Below are 24,372 nucleotides of genomic sequence, written 5' to 3' on the forward strand. Positions count from 1 at the left end.
CTCAAGGAGAAAAAGGAAAATGAGGCTCGGAAAAGACCTTCGACTAGAACAGGTGAAAGTTCAAACCCCAGACCCACTGACACGACGAGAATTACTCAGCCAAGTTTCTAGACTGTATGACCCAATTGGTCTGACAACACCTGTCAAGCAAAAAGGGGCCATTCTGGTTCGCAAAGCATTTCAGGAGGCTAAGCAAATAACCATCAAAGACACCTGGGACCTTGCACTTTCAGAAAAGCTTAGAGCTGATGCCATCGGTCTCTTTGAAGAGTATGCTCAGTTGGGCGAGATCAAGTTTCCAAGAGCTCTGATACCAGAGGGTGCACCTGCTGAGCCTGATGCAATAACCTTTTCTGATGGCAGTGAGCAGGCTTATGGTGCGGTTCTCTACCTGTGATGGGCATGTGATCAAGGTCCAGTAGTAAGATTGGTGGAATCTAAAGCTAAACTGACACCCTTATACCACAAAGGGGAAGCAGTCAAGGCAGAGCTGTGTGGAGCTGTATTTGCCGCTCGCTTAAAGAGGTACTTTGTGCAACATTGCCAAATTCAAGTAAAGCAGTGGTACCACCTTGTCGACAGCCAAACTGTCCTTTGTGCAGTTCAGCATGAAAGCTATGGCTTCCAGTCCTTTTTTGCCAATAGGATTGGAGAAATCCAAAATAGCACACGACTTCAGGATTGGTGGCGGATTCCTGGTCTGCTAAACATTGCAGATATCATCACTCGAGGGTCTGGTTCAAAAGATTTAGGGGAAAATTCAGCATGGCAGCGAGGCCCAAAGTTCCTGAGTCTACCAACTGATAAGTGGCCAATTAAATCTCCAAAAGATGTTTCATCTGATGCAAGAGACTGTTGGAAAGATGCAGAAAAAATATTTTGCTGCAGTGCTCAAAAGATCTCAGGTAAAGAAAGAACCACCAGATCCAGAACCTCGAAGACCACCTGCTGGTACAGCAGTCCAGAACCTGGTGAATGTACAATGATTCAGCAATCTGACTCTGCTCATTTGGACAATTGCTCATTCTGGCGGGCCGCCAAACGCTTTGTAGACCAGAGGAAGATAATGGAAACCCCAAAGTGGGAGGCAGTGTCATCAGCTGGGGTCATCACTGTAACAGAGCATCAAGATGCTCTAAGAGACATTTTTCTTGCTGCACAAGAGGGCATCACCTTTCCAGCCACCACAATAGACCGTTTGGTAGTTTATAAAGAGGAAGAATCTGGGCTTCTGGTCTGTGGTGGGAGAGTCCAGGCTTTTAATGAAGATAGAATTGGTGTTCCTCTGTTACCATTCAGTGCATGGGTCTCAATGCTGTTGGTTTGTGAAGCTCACAACAGAGGTCATGAGGGAGTGACTGCAACACTTTTGAAGGTGAGAAAGAGAGCATGGGTCATCAAGGGACGAAGAATTGCTCAGAAAGTTATCGGAAATTGTGTGATCTGCAAGAAATCCAAAGCTAGACTATGTCAGCAAGTGATGGGTGATTTGCCCCAAGAGCGAACCAGGCCAGCAGCCCCATTTGAGTTTACAACAGTTGACCTTTTTGGACCTTATCAGGTTAAGGATGATGTGAAGAAGAGAGTCAAAATAAAGGTTTGGGGGTTAGTATTCTGCTGCATGGTCAGTAGAGCAATTCACACAGAGCTTGCCAACAGCAGGTCAACTGAGTTTTCTAATGGCTTACCAGCGATTCACAGCAATTCGAGGGCATCCTAAAAAGATCTGGTCTGACCCAGGGACCAATTTTGTTGGTGCCAAACCTGTTCTGGAGGAATTGTATCAGTTTCTGGATATCTTTAACAGGTCTGCTGTGGAAGAAACCTCAGCTCAAAATGGAACTGACTGGCAGTGGAAAATCCAACCAGCGGATTCTCCTAATCGGAATGGATCTGCTGAAGCAGCTGTTCGGGTTGTGAAAAAAGCATTTCACATTCTTGGAAAAGAGTCAGGGCTCAGCTTCAGTGAGTTTCAAACAACCCTTCAGCTTGCTGCTAGCCTTGCAAACGAACGCCCCATTGATGCCAGGGTACAGAGCCAGGAAGATACTGTCCAGTATATTACACCTAATTCACTCCTGCTGGGACGAGCTTCATCAAGTGGTGACTGGAAAACATTTGACTTCACAAGTTATCCCTATAAAAGACTTCAAGAAATGCAGCACCAGGTTTCACAAATTCTGGAGGTCTTGGAGTCAGCTTGTTGGACCTAATCTTTTTGTCAGAAGTAAATGGCACACCACTCAAAGAAATGTTGCAGTTGGAGACATTGTCTGGCTGTGCGATCAAAATGTGTTGAGGGGTCACTTTAAGCTTGGGAGAGTCATTAGTGTCAATCCAGACTCCAGAGGCATTGTTCGGGATGTGAATGTTAGAGTTGCATCAAGTTCCTGCGCACCACATGTGAGGTTCACACCTAACCTTTCTGCATCCAAGCATCCTAGCTCCAGAACTCCGAAGGACATTCAGTCCACAATCCTTCACAGAGATGTCAGACGGTTGGTAGTCCTGTTGACAGTAGAGGAGCAGGCAAGAAGCCCAGGAAGGACTAAGATCATAATTTGATTGTATGCGATCTTTCCAGCGTTTCCGTGGGAAGTTCGAGTGGGAGGTGCTGAGCTGAGCCACAGGCCCTGCCCTTCTCTGGCTGAATCTAGGGCTGTGTTCGAAATAGACTACTACATACTGGATACTGCATACTGGACTCAGTATATACTGGATACTGCATACTGGTCCTCATAGTAGTATGCAGTACAGTTTCCAGTATGCGACAAAAGCAAAGCACACTACGGGGTCACGTGAACGTAGCGTTGCATGATGGGATGCAGTACACCACGAAGATAGCTCTGTTCGCGTACTGGAATATTTTGCGGAAGTAGTAGGTCATCCGGGTATGTTTCGCGTACTGGAAATTTTCATTTTGGTGACATATTGCATACGATATACTGATTTGGGGCTCGATCAGTATGCCAGTAGTATGTAGTAGACTATTTCGAACACAGCCTAGGCCTGAGTGTGTCTCCCAGCCAGGAAGCAACAGACTGTCCTGTCCCAGGTGACAATGATTTAATGATTAGTCTGAAGGTTTCACTCACAGTTTCACTCACAGGGCAACAAACAATGTTTGTGGAGAAATGCTGGGGAAATGGACACTGTGGGATTAAGAGACTTGGTTCAAAAGGAAGAAGGAGCCGGTGAGCTAGGAATTGTTTTAAAAGCCTTTTGATTATTTTGATAAGTGTTGCTTCAATCAGATTAAATGTCTAATACCAAAATCATGAGATTTAAAATAATTTATGTCGTAATTGAAAGATTTATTGATTGATTAAGATGAGTAATGTGTGTTTTAAATGTTTAAATTTCGGTTTGTGCTTTCTTGTTTGTGCTTAAAAGGTTTTTCACCTGCTACTATTGTGATCTTAACAACGTTCAAATAAAAAAGGAAAGGAAAGAGTTGTTTCTTGGTCATTGAGTGAAGTCCAGTTCAAATTCTTCTGAAGCAAGCCACCCTTTCAAGTGGGGGAAACCTGCAGTTTAAACCTAAAAAGTAGGAAGCACTTGACAAAACTCATCCTTCAGGATTACCCCTACTCTATTTATCTTCCTGTCTACACCATGATAGAAGAGTTGGGAAGCCACCACTAATGCTCTTGGCCTAGCCCACATTCAACGTACCAACTCTAACCTCCACCTTCCTGCTCTGCCTCCTCTCCTTCAGCTTCAGAACCTTCTTCCCCCCTCTCCTCCTCCTCTTTGTCCCAACAGTAGTCCAATTTCCGCTAATGCCCTGTTGGACAACAGCACCAGTGGCGGTCGTTGTTAACCCGGGCCTCGATGATCCGGTATGGAATTTCTGTTTCTGATCTGCATCATTTGATTTGCCGCTGGTTTTACACCAGGCGCAGTTTTTATTTATCCGGGCTTGGGACCGGCACTAAAATACACTGGTGTGTGCACCCTATAAATATACATATATTCAATATTCTAAATATACTATATACTAGAACTTACTCTTAAAGGGCTTCTTTCATTAAATGAAGATTTAAAGATTTAAATCAGGAGGATTCAAGTGATAATAATCAGTTATTCATCAAAGTTTAAAATGTAGATGTTCATGACAAATACTCAGATACTGCTTACTTCATTGACAGAAGAAACTCATCATCATGCCCTTTGCTTCTCTCCAGGTCTGTAAACTCCATGGCCTTCATGCCGATCTCATTCCAAGTGGACCGCAGGCTTACAAACATAAACATGGTTTACATGGAATATTAGTCTCATGTAGTCAAGAAGGGTGTCTGAATACTATAAAGGTCAAAGGCCATACAAATAAACACCTACATTATTAGTAATGGTATTGTAAAATATTGGTCTTACCTCTCTTTCATTCCTTCAAAATTTATAGACCTAACTTGTGAAATCTTCTCCATTCCAGTTTTATAGACATTCACTAAAAATGTTTCGATGGTGCTGTATGGTGCAAAGAAAATGTTGGCTCAGTGTTCAGAAAGGTTATTTAAAAAATTTACAAAAGATTTACAAATAATTAAAATAACACAAATTATCATATCAATTTCCTTATTACAATAAATATCATATTACATTGTGATAAATTACCATAATTACATTACATAATTACACATTGTAAATATATGTACACACAATATATACACATAGACGCACCCTGTAATGGTGCAGAATCATGAGGCAGGTTAGGATCCATGTGCAGGTTAATAAGTTTAATATGGGACAAATCCAGAAAACATAGTCGTACAAGCAGGGGTCAAATAATCCAAATAACAGAGGCAAAATCAAGGGCAAGGCAAAGGCAGCGTAGAGAGAACCAGGCAGAGAGATCATACACAGAGAGACTGAATAGAGTAAACGTTCGGTATGCAAACTAGAAAAGTATGGCCTTACTTCGCAATGAGCAAGAGGGCTGGGCAGTGTTAAATATGCCTGTCAATCAGACTTAATGACAAACAGCTGGGCCGTACTAAAACTCTGGGGAGTCAGACCTCTGGTGGCGAGACCGGGGAGTGCAGGACCTAACACACCCACACAAACAAAACACTGCAACTGCTACACAAGGTCCAATAGGTTTTGTTTCCTTCCTGTCCCACTCAGTATTCACTGCCCCATTTACTGCTGATTCTCATCAGGATATTTCTGCTTTCAGGAAAGATGCTTGGACACTAGATTCACTTGGACACTCGATGCACTTGGAAACTAGATGCTTGTGGACACTAAATGCACTTAGACACTAGATGCTTGTGGACACTAGATTCTTGTGAACACTAGATGCACTTGGAAAGTAGATGCTTGTGAACACTAGATGTGTGTGAACACTAGATACTCTTAGCTATGCTATTGGCAGCATTATGTTTCCCTAACTTCTCAAACACTGCTGCTCCTTTCCAGTATTAAAGGTGCTGTATAAATAAAATCTTTATATGCCATCTTCACAGTCAGAGTTTCTATCTCAGATGAGGTTAGAATAGTTCTGGATTTTTCACTATAGTTTAGTTTTATTTCATTGTGACTTCTTTTCTAATTCAGGGGTGAGTTTTCCAAAACGTTCTTAACGCTAAGTACTTCGTAACCTCGTACTTACGAACGTTGGGAAACCGGCGTAACAATCATTGGTTACAATCATTGGTTGTACTGGGGTCTCTGCACGGGAACAGTCCATTGCGCGCCCCTCGGAGGGAAAGGGAGAAACATCCTCCGCCGGACCTCTCTTCCCCCTCACGGTCTCACCAGAGTACTCCGAGGGGGGCAGCTTAAGTCGTCATCCTCCGTGCAGGGCTCGCCATCTGAGTACTCGGAGAGACAGGTGCACTCGGACAGAGGGGGGGTCGCATCCTCTCCCTCTGACTCGGAGGAATCACCCAAGAACACGGAAGGAGGAGGACCTTCATCCTCCTGGCCCTCACCGTAGTACTCGGGGGGGGGGGGGGGGGGAGGGGGGGGGGCAGAGTACACGGAAGGAGGAGGGCTTTCCTCTTCTTCCTCACCCTCGCCATAGTACTTGGTGGGGGCCGAGTACACGAACAGAGGGGGGCTCTCCTCCTCTTCGGAGTCCTCCCACCCCTCGAACTCACTCTCGGGGGTCTTCTCCACCGAGCAGAGCTCCAAGAAGCCTACCGTCAGAGGCGCCGAGTCTCTGTTGGGAGAGCCGTGTCTTTCCTTCCAGATTCGTCGCGCGTCTTGATGCAACTGCTCCACCAGTGACTCCACATTGGTGTGGACGCAGCAGAAGCGCAACCACGAGATCCTGCCGCATCTCCTCAAGGGTCATGGGGTTCTCGTGGCGATGGGTAGGGGAAGATGCATAGTGGTGCCTACTGGGCCTCTTCCCCTTCCTAGCGTGGGTCGCGTATCCTAACATAACTTGGTCGGCTCATCTTTCTGTCACGTTGTGCTTGGCTGGAAGGACAAGGCACGAGCCCGACCTTGTACGGCTAATGTCACTTTTTATTTCACACAAGTAGCGCAGACAGCGCACGTATAACAGCCAGTTAGATGAGGACAATATACACATCTGTAGCCAAAATCTCATAGTGATCAGAAGTGCTCAGGAGGGTCAGGGTCAGGCTTAGAGTTAGGGTCAGGGTTAGAGTCAGGGTTAGAGTTAGGGTCAGGAGTTGTAAGAGGTTTAGCCTTTTTGCCTGCTGCATAGTGATGGATTGATCAGACTAGTGATTCAGCTACACTTCTCAAAAAACTACTGATCATGACGAATAGCTAAATGCACTGAACACACTGGAGAAGGGCAGAACCAACCAGGATCAAAACTGCACTACTTTTAGACATCTCTTGTGCTGCGTGTCATTATTAAATAGGGATGCACCGATATGACTTTTTCAGTTCCGATCCCGATCCCGATACATAAATTTTGCATATCGGTCGATACCCGATGCCGATCCGATACCATTGTTGAATTAATAAACCACATACCTCAGAATGTGGGAGAGACTTAAGGCAGCAGGATTGACTTAAATATTACTTTACTAACTCTGCTAAATAAAATGTCACAAATTAACACAGATATAAATGTACCAAATTGCTATTTATTTGTCACTAAAATAATAAACAATTGTGCAGGACCTGGACAGCATTCAAATAAAAAAAAAAAAGACTTCTACAAATATATTAAAATAAATAAAATGTACCATCCAAAACTGAAAATAAGTAGCTTCACTTTGTCAAACACTCAAACAGTAATCAATCTTATTTTTAAATATTTAGTTTAAGTAGTAATCTGTCAGTTTGGCAGTAATCAAACACTGTAAACATTTAGTGCTGTCTCGCACAACTTGCAGCCTGTGGTTGCCCTGAATGCTCACTTATGCAGCAATGGCATGTTCTTTCTCATGAAAACAAGCATTTCTGCTCTCTCTGCTGTAAGTCTGTTTCTTTTCTCATCCACAATGTTGGAAACTGTGCTGAACAGTCGCTCACTTTCTACACTAGTGCAGGGGGCACAGAGGTATTTTGTGGCAGTGGCAGCAAGACAAGGAAACCGATCTTTGTTGACTCTCCAGTACTGGTATGGACTGTCTGAGGCAGTAATTGTTTTCTCAGTAAAAAATCTACACAGATCAACAGCAGGGCTTGAGCTGCTTGCTGCATCAGGACCCTCACACTCCTCTAGAATTTGGTCAAATTCTTTCATAAAGCTGCTTGTGTCTGCTGCTGCTTCCACCCGAGGGGACTTTTCTGGTGGCTCTGAAGTCTCAAATGCTCCAGTTGTGCTGCTCCTCAAGACTTCTTCCTCAAGTTCCTTTGTTAGTGCATCTTTTGCACGCTTTGCAGACTCTGAATTTGTAAAATATCTGACACAAAAATCAAACATATGTTAAAACCCTATTATGCAGAAGCGCCCCCTAGTGGGCCCGCCGGCGGGCCCAGCTCCTTTACGGCGATATAAAACATATTAAACATTAATGAATCTCCGAACAAAAGCGCTTAAATCAAAATTTCCTATCCCATCTACATGCCTACCGAGTTTCAGCCGTCTACGTGCAGCCGATCGCGAGATATCCGGCTTTGAAGTTGACCACAAAAGTGCACCCCGCGAGGGGGTCTCCCGACATATCCGTTTACAAAACATATTTATGTTGTGAAATGTCTTAATGTTTTGTCACCTAAAAATCGTTTACTAATAAGGCTTTAATTTAAGACCTTAACAGCGTAGATCCGTTGTGGTTAAGTACCTTAAAAAGCTTGCTCACCTCACTGCAAAATTTTCCAAAATCCGCTTCCTGAATGAGACACTCCGACAAATCTGCCCCCTAAGCGTCACAGAAGCATTCTTAACGCTGATTTGACCCCTCATTACAAAGCTGCAGCGGTTCTGCTTTGATTTGAGTGGTTTTTATTGGTCTAAAGTGGGGTAGTGACTTTGAATGACAGGTTTTACAACCTCTCCCACGGCGAGGTGCGAAGGGGAGGGGGGGAGGGTGAACCAATAAGCCCACAGAGACAAGCTGGCGCCTCAGAAGTGATTGAAAGCTGTTCTAACCAATAGTGTACATCCTTCCGAAGCTAACCAGCCCTCATATGACATGATTGGTCAAGTATATTTTTAAATTGAGCCCTCGGAAACTGGCGCTTCATTTCCAATTTCGGCCGCTAGCATAGCAACATAAGCTAACCCTTTGCTAACCTAAGCTAAGCTCCCCAGAACACACTGTTCGGCGAAACTGAAGCAGCCATGGATTATTTTGTTCGTTTTTATGCGGATTGTGGATACTTTTGAACATAAACGGATTACTTTGTGTGGAATATATGAGCAATTTTCGGAATTTTCGCCAACCCGGAAGTGAGACGGTACACCGGCTACGACGCGATTCTACGTACTGTGAGTAACAATGGATAATTTTTCATAAGCGATATTGTACAAAATATATATTCTAATACTAAACATTAACTAAGCGTTAGATTATAAACAGTTTTAGAGCGTTTGAGTGCTGCAGCACTCTGTATCGTGTCGGATGCTACCGGAGTTGGCTACGGTAACCTAGCTTATGCTGTCGGACTATATTGGACATAAATATGATATCATAACGTTCATATTTGGACATGAAATTTAGTCATTGGAATTTTCTGGTCTTGCTGTAATATGTGCAGCATTGTTGTTTGTCGTAGCTCCTCGGTTTCGTGTAAGGAATTTGTTGGCATGTTAGCTTAGTTGGCTAATGGTGTGTGTCGGGTGTGGCATATTTAGACATGGGTGTGGTGCACTTGACATACCTTGGATAAAGCTGAATAACTTTTCAATGCTTGCATGGATTTGCTCCATTTTTTCTGTGTTGTTAGAAAAGACCCTAGCGAAATTTATTGTAATTTCTGATACCACATTTGAATAACTATGTGAATATACATTCCAGTCATGTTCAAGTTCAAGTCAGCATTTGTGACATTCCTGGCATATTAGCATCTGCAATAGAGGCTCTAAAATAAACCAAATTATGTGAATATGATATTGAAGTGTATTAATATGTTCCCCCAACTGCCTACTTCAGTTTGAGCCATGAATGATAATTTTCCTATATGTACAACTTGAGATATCTAGTTTTAATGTGAACTATGTCAAAAATGTTAAAAATGGCCACCAGGCGTGCGAATCTGCAGTATAAGGTTAAATATATAAAACACTGGTTCAAATTCACACCTCATTGAGACACTAAATTCTTGGATGTAACAATAAAATTTAAGGCTGATCAAAGTAATATAGACATGAAAAAGTATGTGTAAAAAGGATATGTAATTTATCTTTTATATTTTCTAATTAAAATTTTTTAATGCACATCATGGCATCTTATTGCATTGAAATTTTCAAGGTACTGTTTGTGGTGCTGTAGAAAGAGAGAAAGATACTATAATGCAATAAGGTTAGAATCTTACCTGTCTTTATATCTCGGGTCCAGCAATGTAGCAAGAGCGTAGACAGGTTCATCTTCTGCAGTGCCGAAGCGTTTGACGACAGCTTGCAACAGGGTCTTTTTCATTGTTTTTATGCCGGTATCTGCCTCACCTTCCTTAGCCAGGATGCGTTTGAGGACGGTGACAGTTGGAATAACATCAGCGGTGGAGGAGGTGGATGAGCTTACTTTCCTAGTTAGCTCTTCAAATGGTGCTAGAACAGTGTTAGTTTTTTCTAGCAAGGCCCACTGGTTAGCAGTCAGTGTCATGGGCAGGTCATGGTCAGCAACGTAAGCACAAAGCACTCGCTTCTGTTCCAGAAGAGACTCGATCATAAAGTACGTGCTATTCCATCTTGTCCTGATGTCTTGTTGCAGGCGTTTAGGTTGCATTTGCATCTGGAGCTGGATATCATATAGCCGTGAATATGCGAGTGGAGAATGTTTAAAATGTCCCACAATCTGCCTGCCGCTAGCAATGGCATCACTCACACTCCGTTGTGACAATAGTCCCTCGTTAATTACGAGCTGCAACGTATGAGCAAAGCAGCCCAAGCTACGCACTCCCATGCTGTCCATCGCCTTTTTCATGTTGCTAGCATTGTCCCTCAAAATGACGTGCACTTTGTTCAAGGGAATATGCCACTGATCGAGCATTTCCCTCATGGCAGTCGAAATTGAGTCGCTGGTGTGTGATCCGTGAAAGTTTTTTGCTTGGAGCATCGCCAGGGCTCTCAAGTTTTGGATTCATGTCAGAGTGTGAGAGTTGTTGACGGGGGGTGGCGAACGTGAGTTGTTGAGCGGGGTGGGGGTTTGTATATCGCGATCGATCGCCAGTGGAGGGCGACATAGATATGGATCGGAGGTAAATAAACTAGATTTTTTTTTCTCGCCGTGTGAAATTGGAAGTGTGGCGTGTGAGCGTGTGAAGACGGTCAAATGCGTGTGTCACACGCTCAATGCGTGAGACTTGAGAGCCCTGAGCATCGCACTGTGAGGCTTAAAAGTGACATAGGGCACACGTTTGAGCTCCAGATATCTGTCGTGAAGCTCATTACATTAACATCTTTTAACTGTCCTGATATGTGTCCACATGCTTTCTCGTACAGTTCTGGCAAAGCGGTCTCGGAAAAATATTTTCGTGACGGTAAATTATACCTTGGTTCCAGGTGTTCAAGCAGGCGACGAAAGCCTTCATCTTCGACCACCGACATGGGTTGCGCATCCCAAACAATAAATTCCAAAACTTTCTCTGTTATTTTTGTCGCTTTCACGCTGTCGGGTGGAAATTTTTCACGTCTTTGCAGTGCATCCGTCAAAGTTAACTGTTTCGTATTGTCTCCTGCGTCTTTTTTTTTTTACTGTAACGTAAACTCTGCGTGCTCTTTACCATGGTAGCTTTTAAGGTGCTTAATTAAATTTGTTGTATTGTATTTTGCAGTGCTACCACCACCCTTGCAACATTTGTTTTACAGATATTGCACGTCGCCGTCGAACTTGTTGGCGTAGCAAGCGTAAAATACCTCCACACAGCTGACTCTTTGCCTCGCTCCATGTTGTTGTGCCTATTTCTAAGTCTCCTGGCACGCTGCACGCGTGCTGCTGACGTATGGCGTAGCACACATCGCAAACAAATTAAACGTGCTGCTGACGTATGGCATAGCACGCGTCGCAAACAAATTAAACGTGCTGCTGACGTATGGCGTAGCACGCGTCGCAAACAAATTAAAGAAAATTATATCGGTCCCATGGATCGGTCTGATTATCAGATACCCAATCCAGCTAATTTTGTTAATATCGGGACCGATATCCGATCCTAATATCGGATCGGTGCATCCCTATTATTAAACAAATGTACAGTATAACATTTTAAGGAGTAAAAGGTTCACTCTTACGTGGTGGAGAGAAGGTAACAGAGGAAATCCCAGGGACTGTTCCTCACTGATGGTGCGTCAGGAAAGTAGTGTGACTCCATATCTCTGTGATATACAAAACAGTGTTGAATAGTGTTAGATGTGAAAACAAAAGAGAAAAAAGAGAAAGTGGCACTACTATTGAAAGAAATAATATCAAGTTGTCTGGCTGTCAATGAGCCATAATGTAATAGTGTAATAGGAAGAACATGCTCACCCCCAGATCTCATTCAGTTTCTCTCTATGAATGACACCCTCAAACATGTCCACAGTCCTGTTGATGTAAGCAAAAGCTGTAATTGCAAACTTTTTTATATATAGGATTGTTATAAATAAATACTATAGGGGTAACACATAATAAAACACCCATTATATTATATCATGTTCTAATATGTGTAAAGCAAAAACGCAATGTAACACTGTGTATAACACTCTTCTCTTCCGGCTTTCATGAGAGGCGGTCGCACTTTATCTCTGCTCCTGCACTCCCTTTCCTCTTTAGCTAGCTTAGCTTCTTTGTCTCGTCTTAGTTTCCTGACGTTGTTCTTCGAACTTTAGCAAAGAAAATGGATTTGATCAGGTGGTCTCTCAACGCAATTGGCATTATTTCTTCCACATGGAGTCATGGCGTGGGAAAACCCACATGTCTGGACGGACCGTCCTCATCTGGATATGTGTTTGGCTCAAGGGGGACGTGGCATAGTTTGTGTCTTGCGCCTCTCTCCCTGGAAGATGTTGAGGATGTGTTCTTATTTGGAACTTTGATCACTGGGGTTCTGCTGATTGGATTAGGTGTTGCCCTGGTGTATCAGGAAATTTAAAGAGTGGGGTCAGTTATCGAACGCCCACGAAAATTTCCCAATTTGGTAGAGCTGTTGGAACTGTTGGAACACAGACTGTGACTTTTTAAAAGCTGGATTTGATCATGGATGGAATCTATGCTCTTCATTCATGATTATCTGCATTGGAGCCCAAACAAATTTCTCCCAGAAGGTTGTCGTCTTGGTTACCTGCTCCTACCCCCACACAGAGACGGTCAGAGATGGCTCTCGCCTTCCACCGCGAACTTTGACACAAAGACTGTGTGCCAGGCCTCTGGCTCCCCCCTTCCTCTCTGAATGAATCACGCCTCTCACTGCTTACTGTCTGTGTTATCAATGTTGTATGTGCGATGGAGATTTTTTGCATGCACACAGACTGTTGTCCTGTTTGTGAGAATAACACAAACGTTCACGTGGTCATATTTTTTTGTCTCCTCCTGATGTTATCTCTCTGTGTTTCTCCTCCATTCTGTGGAGGTGGCACGTCTACGTTTACGTCGCAGCCGCTCTGGGTTTTCGGTGCTTTAACACTGGGCCCAGGGAAATAACACATTTCATCTTGTACTTGTACAATGTGTGATGAATAAAAACTATCTGTATCTGTATAATCATATGCAAATTATTTGTTGAAACAACTTGGAAAATGACAATGATATTAATACTTGCTTATTCAAAAAGACAGTGTGCCTTCTGTTAATCTCTTATCTATTCATGAATTATATACATGTTAAAAATGGGTCACTGGCCATTGTTTAACTATAGGTCCTTCCTGTTAGTAATTTTTTTAAGTTATATTATTATAGTACTGTGACGCGCGGTGCGGCAGGAAGGACGAGGCACGAGTCCACTGACGTACGTTTATTACTGACAGCAATAGCGCAGGTAGCGCACGATAAACAACAAAACACACAGTAACGTATAGACTCAAACAACGACGAGCACAGGACACTGCGTGAACGCACATTAAATACTGGACAGTTCATGATGTGATGGGTGCACACTGGCGTGCTTGGCTGCCGCTACACTTACCGTGTTTTTACCGAATTTTCGTGTATTGTTGTGTATTATTGTCAGTGATGTCAGTAACGCGTTACTCCAATCTTACCACTTTTTTCGGTAACGAGTAATATAACGCGCTACTATTTCCAGTCCAGTAATCAGATTAAAGTTACTTATCCAAGTAACTGTGCGTTACTATTTTTATTTTCCCTAGTAAAAATATATATTTTTGCTTTCTTCTTGACTCAGTTATACTTTTGCATCTGACCGTATCGCTCGACTCCGCACACTGCACGCGACCCTGTGAGAGCGCGAGCACATTTTACAAGTCATTTTTTGCAGTGTCTTCCCGTAACGATATGTGGTAGTATAAAGAAATACCCCTCAAAAACAGGGGAAGGAACATTTACCCGAAGAATTTTAATGTTGCACTGTGTTCCACGTTTGAAAAGTGCTGGAATTTTGGCTAATGTAGCCTACTTTAAAATGCTTGAAATTGTAATGGTATTTCGTTTCACAACAAATAGCTGTCTGACTGAATAGTTCGCTTGTATTACGTTTACAAATAAATTTTGTGCAAATAATACCGTGCAGCTACACAAATGTAATGTCAGGAGATACTGTAGCGATTACTACTGCTCACGGTCTGCTTCCCTATTGGACAGACACTTGGCCACTCAAGGAGTCTTAGCCCTTTAAGTGACACTGGGGGGGGGGGTTGCATTATCAATAAAGTTATCAATAAAGTTTCCCTCCTCTGGATTTTTGGACTAAGTAGTTTCTGCCTCAGTTACCGAACTTGCTTCAATACATTGTTACTGTTAAAAATGCACTTCCAATAAAGTGAGTATTGGACAAATAAATTTTGCTGCTGAATGTAACTACTAAAGTAACTTGTAATCTAACGTAGTTACTTTTAAAATCAAGTAATCAGTAACGTAACTAAGTTACTTTTAAAAGGAGTAATCAGTAGTCAGTAATCGGATTACTTTTTCAAGGTAACTAAGCCATCACTGATTATTGTTGTATTATTTTTCTTTTATTTCACTTTTATTTAGCGTAATGCCTAGTGTGACGGATATACCCACTTTTAAATATACAGTTCAAGAACTTCTACGGCTACGCCTTCGGGCCCAGTCATTAGAACTACCACCGGCTCTGTCTCTCCATCGGGATATCTCCTGTCTCCCACACCGTAAATATGTCCACCGTGGATCTCGCCGCAGATTTACATTTGACGACAGCAAGCCGATACGATCTCTCTGGACTTCTTTACCACTACCAATAAGTGGCCGCTGTGCCCGGTGTATTAACCGGGATGTGTTGGCTACCTTGGCTAGGTCGGCTAACAGCGTCCACAGCGTTAACCACTTCAGCATCGGAATGCTGAATATCCGCTCTCTCTCTCTGATAAGAGCCCTCCGGTCTCCGATCTACTCACGGACCATAACTTTGACTTTCTCTGTTTAACGGAGACGTGGCAGCAACCTGGTGATTTTTTTCAGTTAAATCAGTGCGTTCCTTCCGGGTTTGTGTTTACCAATGAAGCCCGCGTCACAGGGCGAGGGGGCGGTATCGCTATTCTCTATAATGAGAAGTGGAGAGTGTCCAGACTGACTGTAACTCATCAGCCATCATTCGAATCTGCGACAATCCAAATTAATGGACCTACTCCTACCATCTTAGCTACAATCTATCGTCCACCCAAGTTCAATGCTGCCTTTTTAAATGACTTTTCAGCGTTTTTAACATCAATCTGTTCTATGACACAGAACCCAATAGTCCTGGGAGACTTTAATATTCACATGTATAATAAAGGTAATACAATTACCAAGGACTTTTTGTCATGCATCGATACATTTGGCCTACAACAGCTTGTGGATTTTCCAACACACCGCAAAGGGCATACTCTTGATCTCATCTGCTGCTCTGGGATCACTGCTCTGAACTGTGCAGCTACAGAACTTGCAATCTCTGACCACCATCTGATCTCATTCACTGCAACACTACCTGCTGTGGAAACCAGTCCTCGAGTTATTTCATTTTGCAACATAAAGAACATTGATCAGACTCTGTTATCATCTGAAGTGAGTTCTTTACAATGGAACTCAGGTTCTGTCTCCCCTGAGACTCTCTTCTCCCAGTATAACACGGAATTACACCACCTTTTGGATAAATACGACCCACTAAAAACAAGGAGTTTCATTTGCTCGTAGTGCGCTATGGTACACCACCGAATTGCGCCACTTAAAATCTAGGGTACGACAGCTCGAGCGCTTGTTCAAGAAAAGTGGACTTACAGCACACAAGGAAATGTACCACAGCCACCTAATGCATTACAAGGAAGCTATTTCTGCTGCAAAATCTGTTTATTATCGGACATTGTTTACGGCTTCTGAGGGCAATGCCCGCGCTCTTTTCCATTCTGTAAACAATATGCTCCAATCACCGGTCACATCACCTACTCAATTGCATTCTGTTGAACTATGCGATATGTTTATGACATTTTTTGACTCTAAAATCCAAACCATCCATCAACAAATAACCTCTCGCCACTCAATTAATGCTACCCCTAAGTCCATTCCTGATCTATTGCTATGCTCTTCTTCTTCTTTGTCTTCCTTTACACTCCCTACAACTATTGAAATAGCCCATCTTATTAAGAAAGCTAAGCCTACAACCTGCATTCTTGATCCCCTTCCAACAAATCTTATCAAAGCCTGCTCATCCTCTCTATGTTCACCCATTACTGCTATTATTCAGTCTTCTCTTTCTACTGGTTTTGTCCCTGCCTCTTAAATTGGCCATGATTACACCCATACTTATGAAACCTTGATTAGATCAGACTGATTTTAATAATTTCCGGCCAATCTCAATTTTAACCTTTATCTCAAAAATTCTAGAGACCACTGTCTATACTCAGATTCATACTTATCTTAGCAAAAATAACTTATATGAGACCTTTCAATCTGGTTTTCGTCCTCTCCACAGCACAGAAACTGCTCTCCTTAAAGTAACTAACGATCTTCTAGTGGCAGCTGATTCAGGTCGGCTCACGATTCTCATCCTCTTAGATCTAAAGGCTGCGTTTGACACCATCTCTCACCCAATACTACTTGATCGCCTAAAATCCATTGGGCTCACAGATACCGTGCTTAAGTGGTTCTCGTCCTACATTAGTGATCATTCCCAGTTCATCCGCCTCAAGAATTACCAGTCGGCTCTGTACAAAGTCTGTCCAAAATATTTAGGAAATTTAATATACATTTTCATTGTTATGCTGATGACACCCAGCTTTACCTCTCCACCAAACCCAATGATACTCTCCCGCCCTCCTCCCTGGTAAACTGTTTAGACCAAGCAAAAGAATGGTTCTCTGAAAATGTTCTACAATTAAATGCCAATAAAAATGAAATTCTCCTAGTAGGAACTAAGAGCATTCTCGAAAAAAGTCAGTCTTTCACTTTGAATTTTGATCATTGCGCTGTCTTTACATCCTCCCAGGTTACAAGTCTGGGAGTTGTTTTTGATAGCCATCTTTCCTTCAAAACACACATCTCCAATATTACACGTTCAGCCTACTTTCATCTTAGGAACATTAACAGACTGTCCATTTCTCAGTCAATCCTGTACAGTTATTCTGGTCCATGCATTAGTAACATCGAGACTAGACTATTGTAAGTCTATTCTTTTTGGCCTACCTCAGAAATATGTACATAAATTCCAGTTAGTTCAAAACTCAGCAGCTAGGATTATCTCCAGGTCTCCTATCACTGAACATATCACCCCTGTCCTTAAAAAGCTCCACTGGCTCCCTGTTAACTACCGGATCCAGTATAAAATCCTACTAACTAATTCAAACTAACATTCAAAGCTCTACATGGATTTGCTCCCTCTTATATCACTGATCTCCTTAAAGCATACCGTCCTGCTCGTACCCTCCGATCCTCTTCAGCCGGCCAGCTCACTCTCCCTCTGTCACGTAGGGCAACGCCCCCTCTCGTAGCTGTCACTCTGGGTTCCCTCATGTCTGTGTTCCCTGCCTGTTTGTCCCGCCCTGCTCGTTTATTTTGATGATTCCTCGTTTGTTACCACGGCCCTGTGTCATTGTCATCACCTGTCCCTAGTTTGGTTCTGTGTATATAAGTCCCTGTGTCTCCCATGTCCGTATCGGTCTTTTTGTTTAATCCCGTCACCTGCTGTTCGTAAGTTTGAGCTTTGCATTTGTTATCCGTCTACATCTGCCTGTTCCGTGTTTTCCCCCTCGTCGTTAGTTTCTTGTCTGAATATGCCTGTTGTCCTTTCTTGTTCTGGCTGCCCTCCCGGTTTGACCCATGCCTGTCCATTTAACACTGCTTTTGAAATTTCCTTGAATAAATCTCGCTCTCCTCAGCGTTTTTGTCCGCCTCCCTGTTCTGCCCCGCGCAGAACGTTACACCCTCCAGTCTGATTGTCTACTGTGGGAGCTACAGCTTTTAGCTACTCTGCCCCGTTTCTTTGGAATGCCCTTCCTACTCAAATCCGCAATATTGACTGTCTATCTACCTTTAAATCTCGGCTTAAAACCCACCTATTCAGTTTTGGGACCCAAGTTATTTATTTTGTATATTAATGTAAAGTATGTAAAGTATCAGAGTCCTTGAGATACAAACCTGTTTTTTTCAGGGAATAATTTGAAATTGTTGGAGCATAGAATAAATACAGAGTTAAAGAAAATAAAAAAATGGTTTGACAATAACAAACTATCACTAAATGTCAGTAAAACAAAGTTCATTATTTTTGGGCACAGTGGAGATGAACTAGAACTACAAGTTCATTTAGATGGATGTCAAATTGAAAGGGTAACTGAAATAAATTTTCTTGGTGTAATAATTGATGATAAAATAAGCTGGAAATCTCATATTAGACATGTACAAGCTAAAGTATCAAGGGGAACTGCAATATTATATAAAGCAAAACAAGTTTTGAATTACAAATCACTTCATAATTTATACTGGTCCTTAGTTCTCCCATACTTAAATAATTGTGCAAGTATATGGGGCAATAATTATAAAACTGTTATACAATCATTAATTATTTTACAAAAGAAAGCAATAAGGATAATACATGGGGCTGGCTATAGGGATCATACCAATTCACTATTCCTGTCGTCAAAATTACTCAAATTTACAGATCTTGTAGATTTGCAAACAGTAGAAATAGCATTTAAAGCAAAAAACAAATTATTACCAGCAAATATTCAGAAACTATTTATTGAAAGGGAAGAGGGTTATCAATTAAGGGGACAGTTAATTTTTAAAAGAAGAAATGTTCATACAACACGTAAAGGGTTCTGTATTTCTGTAGTTGGAGTAAAATTATGGAACATTCTGAGTATGGAACTAAAGGAATGTCCAAACATGAAAAAATTTAAAGAAAAGTACAAAAATATTATTTTTAAAAGATATAGGGAGGCTGAGTGTGCCTGATTATTATTTATGTATATACATTGTAATAAATGGGAATTTAGGGGGGTTGTGTATATGTCTGTATGCGCTTGTACTTATGAGTGTATGCATATACACTGTATATTTATGTTTGAAGTTATATGATACAAAATATATTCATAGAGTTAAATGAAATGGTAGTTTCAGTATTTATGAAATGTAATTAATTGAGGGGGGGGGGGAATAATATTTTTTATTTTTTGTAATAAGCTTTGGAGAAGGGTGGGATTAAATAAGTTTTATACTTCTTCCCATTCCTTTTCAAATATGTAAAATTGTTTTGTTTTTAGTTTTCCATATTTGAAATAAACATTGAAATTGAAATTATTCACATTAGCATACTCCTGACTCCTCATTTTCAGTTCTCCCTGTATGTCCTATATTTTATCTGGCTGAAATTATTTGAATATATGTAGATCTGTTTGTCTGATTTTAATTTATTAACTGTTGTAAGGTGTCCTTAAGTGCCATGAAAGGCGCCATCATTAAATAAAATGTATTATTATTATTATAAATAGACAAACCACATAAGTCCCGAGTGATGATGAGACGAACCACAGGTGAGACGGATTAACACAAGACATAACCACACACAAGGAGATCCACAGACGCAGACGACTGGACATAGACAACATTGACACACCCAAAAGGGAGGGGTCAGGGGCTGTAACGTGACAAGTACTAACCTAGATGTTCCAAATCAGCCCTACACCAGGTCCATGTTGTGAAATGGCTCTGTACTGATGTTCAGCACATTTACTTATTGTCCTTTTTTCCATAATGCAAGTACTTATTTTTTGTGGCCTGCAGTTCTAAGTAATGTTTTCTTAATATTCTGTATACTATATACAGTATACTGTACACATGTAAAGTATATATGTTTTCTATATACTTTAAGTAGATTTCTTAATATTCTCAATACTATATACAGTATACTATATATATATATATATATATATATATTAGTGGTGATTTGATACTCTTATCAGGCGATATAAAAATTATCGCAGTTAATCTATTCTTAAAGTTGGGTTGGGAACTGGGTCAAAATGGGTAAGCAATGTCACGGTGAGGCGGCCCCCTACCGGCCGCCTCTGTCCACAGCGGCTGTTGTTGTTGTTGTTTGGTGACGTCATGTGCGTCCCTCAGGTGGGCGGAGCCCGTGATACGTCTCACCTGAGGGTCGTTTGTTTGCCTATATATGTCTTGTCTTTGTACCAGTTGACCGCTGGTCATTATATCCTTAATTTGGATCTTTTGAACGGGTTTTGGTTTGCACACTTTCTATTAAACCATCCTTTTTCCCTGAGACTTGGCGTGATCGCTTCCTTTTCAGTTGCTCACACTGCCCGTCACAAGCAAACTATGATGACTTTCAACTTGATAGTTTAGCTCGGCTGTATTCCTAATCAAATTGCACAGTAGGGGCGAGAACGAGTTTTCAAACCTGTGAATTAAAAATCGTACGTGGGTTTACATGGATGGAGCCACAAAGTCGCCAGGTTTGCTTCATGGAAAATTCATTTTTAAGAACGTAAAGTGTTACCGGAGCGGAGCTCGAAGCGGTCGTTTTATGCATGGTCCTAGCGCTAGATTCGATTTAAATATTCCTTTTTAACCGTTAAAACTGCAGAGGACCAAAACCGGCTTTTGAAAAAGTCCCCCCTAAATTACGTCCGTGAGGTTAAATGTACTAAATGTTGGCTTACATTTCAAATATCATGTTTAGCTGAATAAACATATTATCAACCCCTTTTAATGTACAGAATGTAGGTTTACAAATTCATGTTTAACTGAATAAACCATTGAACACGAGTAGCCTACATTTTATTGAGTATGTTTTTTTTTCTTCAAGTATCAAAGTAGAACAGCTTCCTCAAGCAGTCATTGATGCATTCTGGAAACAGGAGATGAGCCCCTGGTCTAATGCACCCTCTGTATTAAGAAATCCTATCTCAAAAACTGACTTTTAGTCATTACTTGGGTAGCACGCATATGAGCCATTTTAATCTAGATTAATCTAGATTAATTTCAAGATTTCAGTGAGATTAATCTAGATTAAAAAATGTATCTATGCCCACCCCTAATATATATATATATATATATATATATATATATATATATATATATATATATATATATATTAGTGGTGGGACTTTAACGCGTTAATTTCGATTAATTAATTACAGGAAAATTAACGCACTAAAAATATTAACGCATTTTAACGCATGAGACACTTTTGCACCGTGGAATGTTTCTCCGTGCACGAGTTCCAGACATACAGATTATATGGACGCACAATAAGATGAGCATGATGCAGATGACTGAAGAGGCTACGTTGGTGGATGGGAAATTTAAATATAAGAAACTTCCAGATGGAAGTACAAACAAAAATAATGTTATTTGCACTTTATGTAGGAACGAGTTCGCTTATCACAGGAGCACTTCCACCCTTCGTTACCGCCTCAACGCAAAACATTTTGGGGCTAACGCGCAGGTCAGTAATGATAACTTAGCTGATAAATGTATTCCTAGTACAATATGGTGAGCAAACGTCCGTATTTCCCGTGACATGTCTGCATTTCACATCCTATCCCGGGCGTCGCGGGTTTTTTTTTAGGTGAGGAAATGTCCTGGGGTGAGTTTCCCAAAACGTTCTTAGCGCTAAGTACTTCGTAACTTCGTTCTTACGTACGAGGTTAAGAAGTACTTAGTGCTAAGAACGTTTTGGGAAACTCACCCCTGGTTTTTAAATTAGCTTCATTGGACCATTAAGACTGGATTAAACTTTCGCGAGTGACCGCAGCGCGCGACTCCGCACGCGTTTATACATGACGCGTCATATTATTTGCAGTGTTGTTCGCTCTCTGTGGTCGAAGATAAAGGCTTACAAGAAGCGCTGCACATTGCGTCAACTGATGCAAGTTACGAACTGCCGTCCAGAAGGACAATGTCGAAGAAAATCCAGCTGCTGTAGGAAAGGGAAGTAAAACAGGTTATTGTGAAGAGCGCCACAAATGTGGCTCTGACTGGGGATCACTGGACCTCTGTTAGCAACAAGAATTATCTTGGTGTGACAGCTCATATTATAGATGATGAATCTGATCTGATCCAGTCATTTGCTTTGAGCATGCAGAAGACCACTTCTAGGCACTATGGAGATCCCTGTGGCAGAGGCCTGGGAAATTAAAGAAAAATATACCATCTAAAATGGTATTAAAAAACATCTTCTGATTTACTTAAATTCTTCCAATATCCTGAGCAAAACTTCCGAAATTAAACAACATTTTTGGTCAGAATTTCCAGTGTTCTGAACTGTTTTCTGTACTCATCTATTGGTCTATGTAGTAGACTGGTGGAAAAATAAACAAGATGTTGAAGTTTATGATTATGTTCATTGATTCATTCATCATTGAAACTTGAATTATTATTTCTCATGTTAAATACTGAAATGCGATTATAATGTGATTAATTTCGATTAATTAATTACAAAGCTTCCGATTAATTCGATTAATTTTTTTGATCGCGTCCCACCCCTAATATATATATATTAGGGGTGGGACGCGATCAAAAAAATTAATCGAATTAATCGGAAGCTTTGTAATTAATTAATCGAAATTAATCGCATTTTAATCGCATTTCAGTATTTAACATGAGAAATATTAATTTAAGTTTGAATGATGAATGAATCAATGAACATAATCAAACTTCAACATCTTGTTTATTTTTCCACCAGTCTACTACACAGACCAATATATGAGTGCAGAAAACAGTTCAGAACATTGGAAATTTTGACCAAAATGTTGTTTAATTTTGGCAGTTTTGCTCAGGATATTGGAAGAATTGAAGTAAATCAGAAGATGTTTTTTAATACCATTTTAGATGGTATACTTTTCTTAAATTTCCCAGGCCTCTGCCACAGGCATCTCCATAGTGCCTAGAAGTGGTCTTCTGCATGCTCAAAGCAAATGACTGGATCTTCCATTCATCATCTATAATATGAGCTGTCACACAAAGATCATTCTTGTTGCTAACAGAGGTCCAGTGATCCCCAGTCAGAGCCACATTTGTGGCGCTCTTCACAATAACCTGTTTTACTTCCCTTTCACAATAACCTGTTTTTTTTCCCTCGTTCTTACGTACGAAGTTAAGAAGTACTTGGTGCTAAGAACGTTTTGGGAAACTCACCCCTGGACGGTAGTTCATAACTTGCATCAGTTGACGCAATGTGCAGCGCTTCTTGTAAGCCTTTATCTTCGACCACAGAGAGCGAACAACACAAATAATATGACGCGTCATAAACGCGTGCGGAGTCGCGCGCTACGGTCACTCGCGAAAGTTTAATCCAGTCTTAATGGTCCAATGAAGGTACTTTAAAAACCAGGACATTTCCTCACTTTATAAAAAAACCCGGGACGACCGAGACAAGATGTGAAATGCGGACGTTTAGGTCACCCTATCGTACTAGGAATACATTTAGCAGCTAAGTTATTACTGACCAGCGCGTTAAGCTGGGCGTACACTGCGATTTTTGGCCCATTTTCAGCCGATTTTTCACTCGTTTCGGCTCAATCGCGTGTCGTGCATCGTATAGTTTACACAGGTAAACGAGGAGCGATTCACACCTCACGACCAACTCCCGATCAGAAATCGCAGCGTCGCAAGAATATCAAACATGTTTGAAATTCAAATCGCTCCTCGTGAGAGTATCGCACTGTTGAAGCAGCTCCACGAGCCGACTCTCCGCAACGAGTTAGTCGTACAGTTTGAGCTGGAGCTGAGTACACGATTTAAAATATCGTACAGTGTACGCCCAGCTTTAGCTGCAATGTTTTGCGTTGAGGTGGTAACGAAGGGTGGAAGTGCTCCTGTGATAAGCGAACTCCTTCCTACATAAAGTGTAAATAACACTATTTTTGTTTGAACTTCCATCTGGAAGTTTCTTATATTTAAATTTCCCATCCACCAGCGTAGCCTCTTCAGTCATCTGCATCATGCTCATCTTATCGTGCGTCCATATAATCTGTACGCCTGGAACTCGTGCACTGAGAAACATTCCACGATGCAAAAGTGTATCGTGCGTTAAAATGCGTTAATTTTTTTAGTGCGTTAATTTTCCTGTAATTAATTAATCGAAATTAACGCGTTAAAGTCCCACCACTAATATATATATATATATATATATATATATATATATATATATATATATATATATATATTCTGC

At 41.3% G+C, this 24,372-nt stretch overlaps 1 protein-coding gene across 1 annotated transcript in view; it reads right to left on the minus strand.

Moving 5' to 3' along the window:
• Positions 1-24,372, minus strand: part of LOC143517218 (uncharacterized) — a 61,280-nt gene that overhangs the window by 26,549 nt on the left and 10,359 nt on the right. The window contains exons 6-9 of the mRNA XM_077009463.1: positions 12,060-12,116; positions 11,825-11,908; positions 4,378-4,470; positions 4,141-4,239 (exon numbers count right to left, since the gene is read on the minus strand). Coding sequence (XP_076865578.1) covers positions 4,141-4,239; positions 4,378-4,470; positions 11,825-11,908; positions 12,060-12,116 — 333 coding nt within the window. The remainder of the gene's footprint in view (positions 1-4,140; positions 4,240-4,377; positions 4,471-11,824; positions 11,909-12,059; positions 12,117-24,372) is intronic.

The sequence above is a fragment of the Brachyhypopomus gauderio genome, chromosome 6, assembly GCF_052324685.1.
Source record: "Brachyhypopomus gauderio isolate BG-103 chromosome 6, BGAUD_0.2, whole genome shotgun sequence".
In the NCBI taxonomy this organism is placed as follows: Eukaryota; Metazoa; Chordata; class Actinopteri; order Gymnotiformes; family Hypopomidae; genus Brachyhypopomus; species Brachyhypopomus gauderio.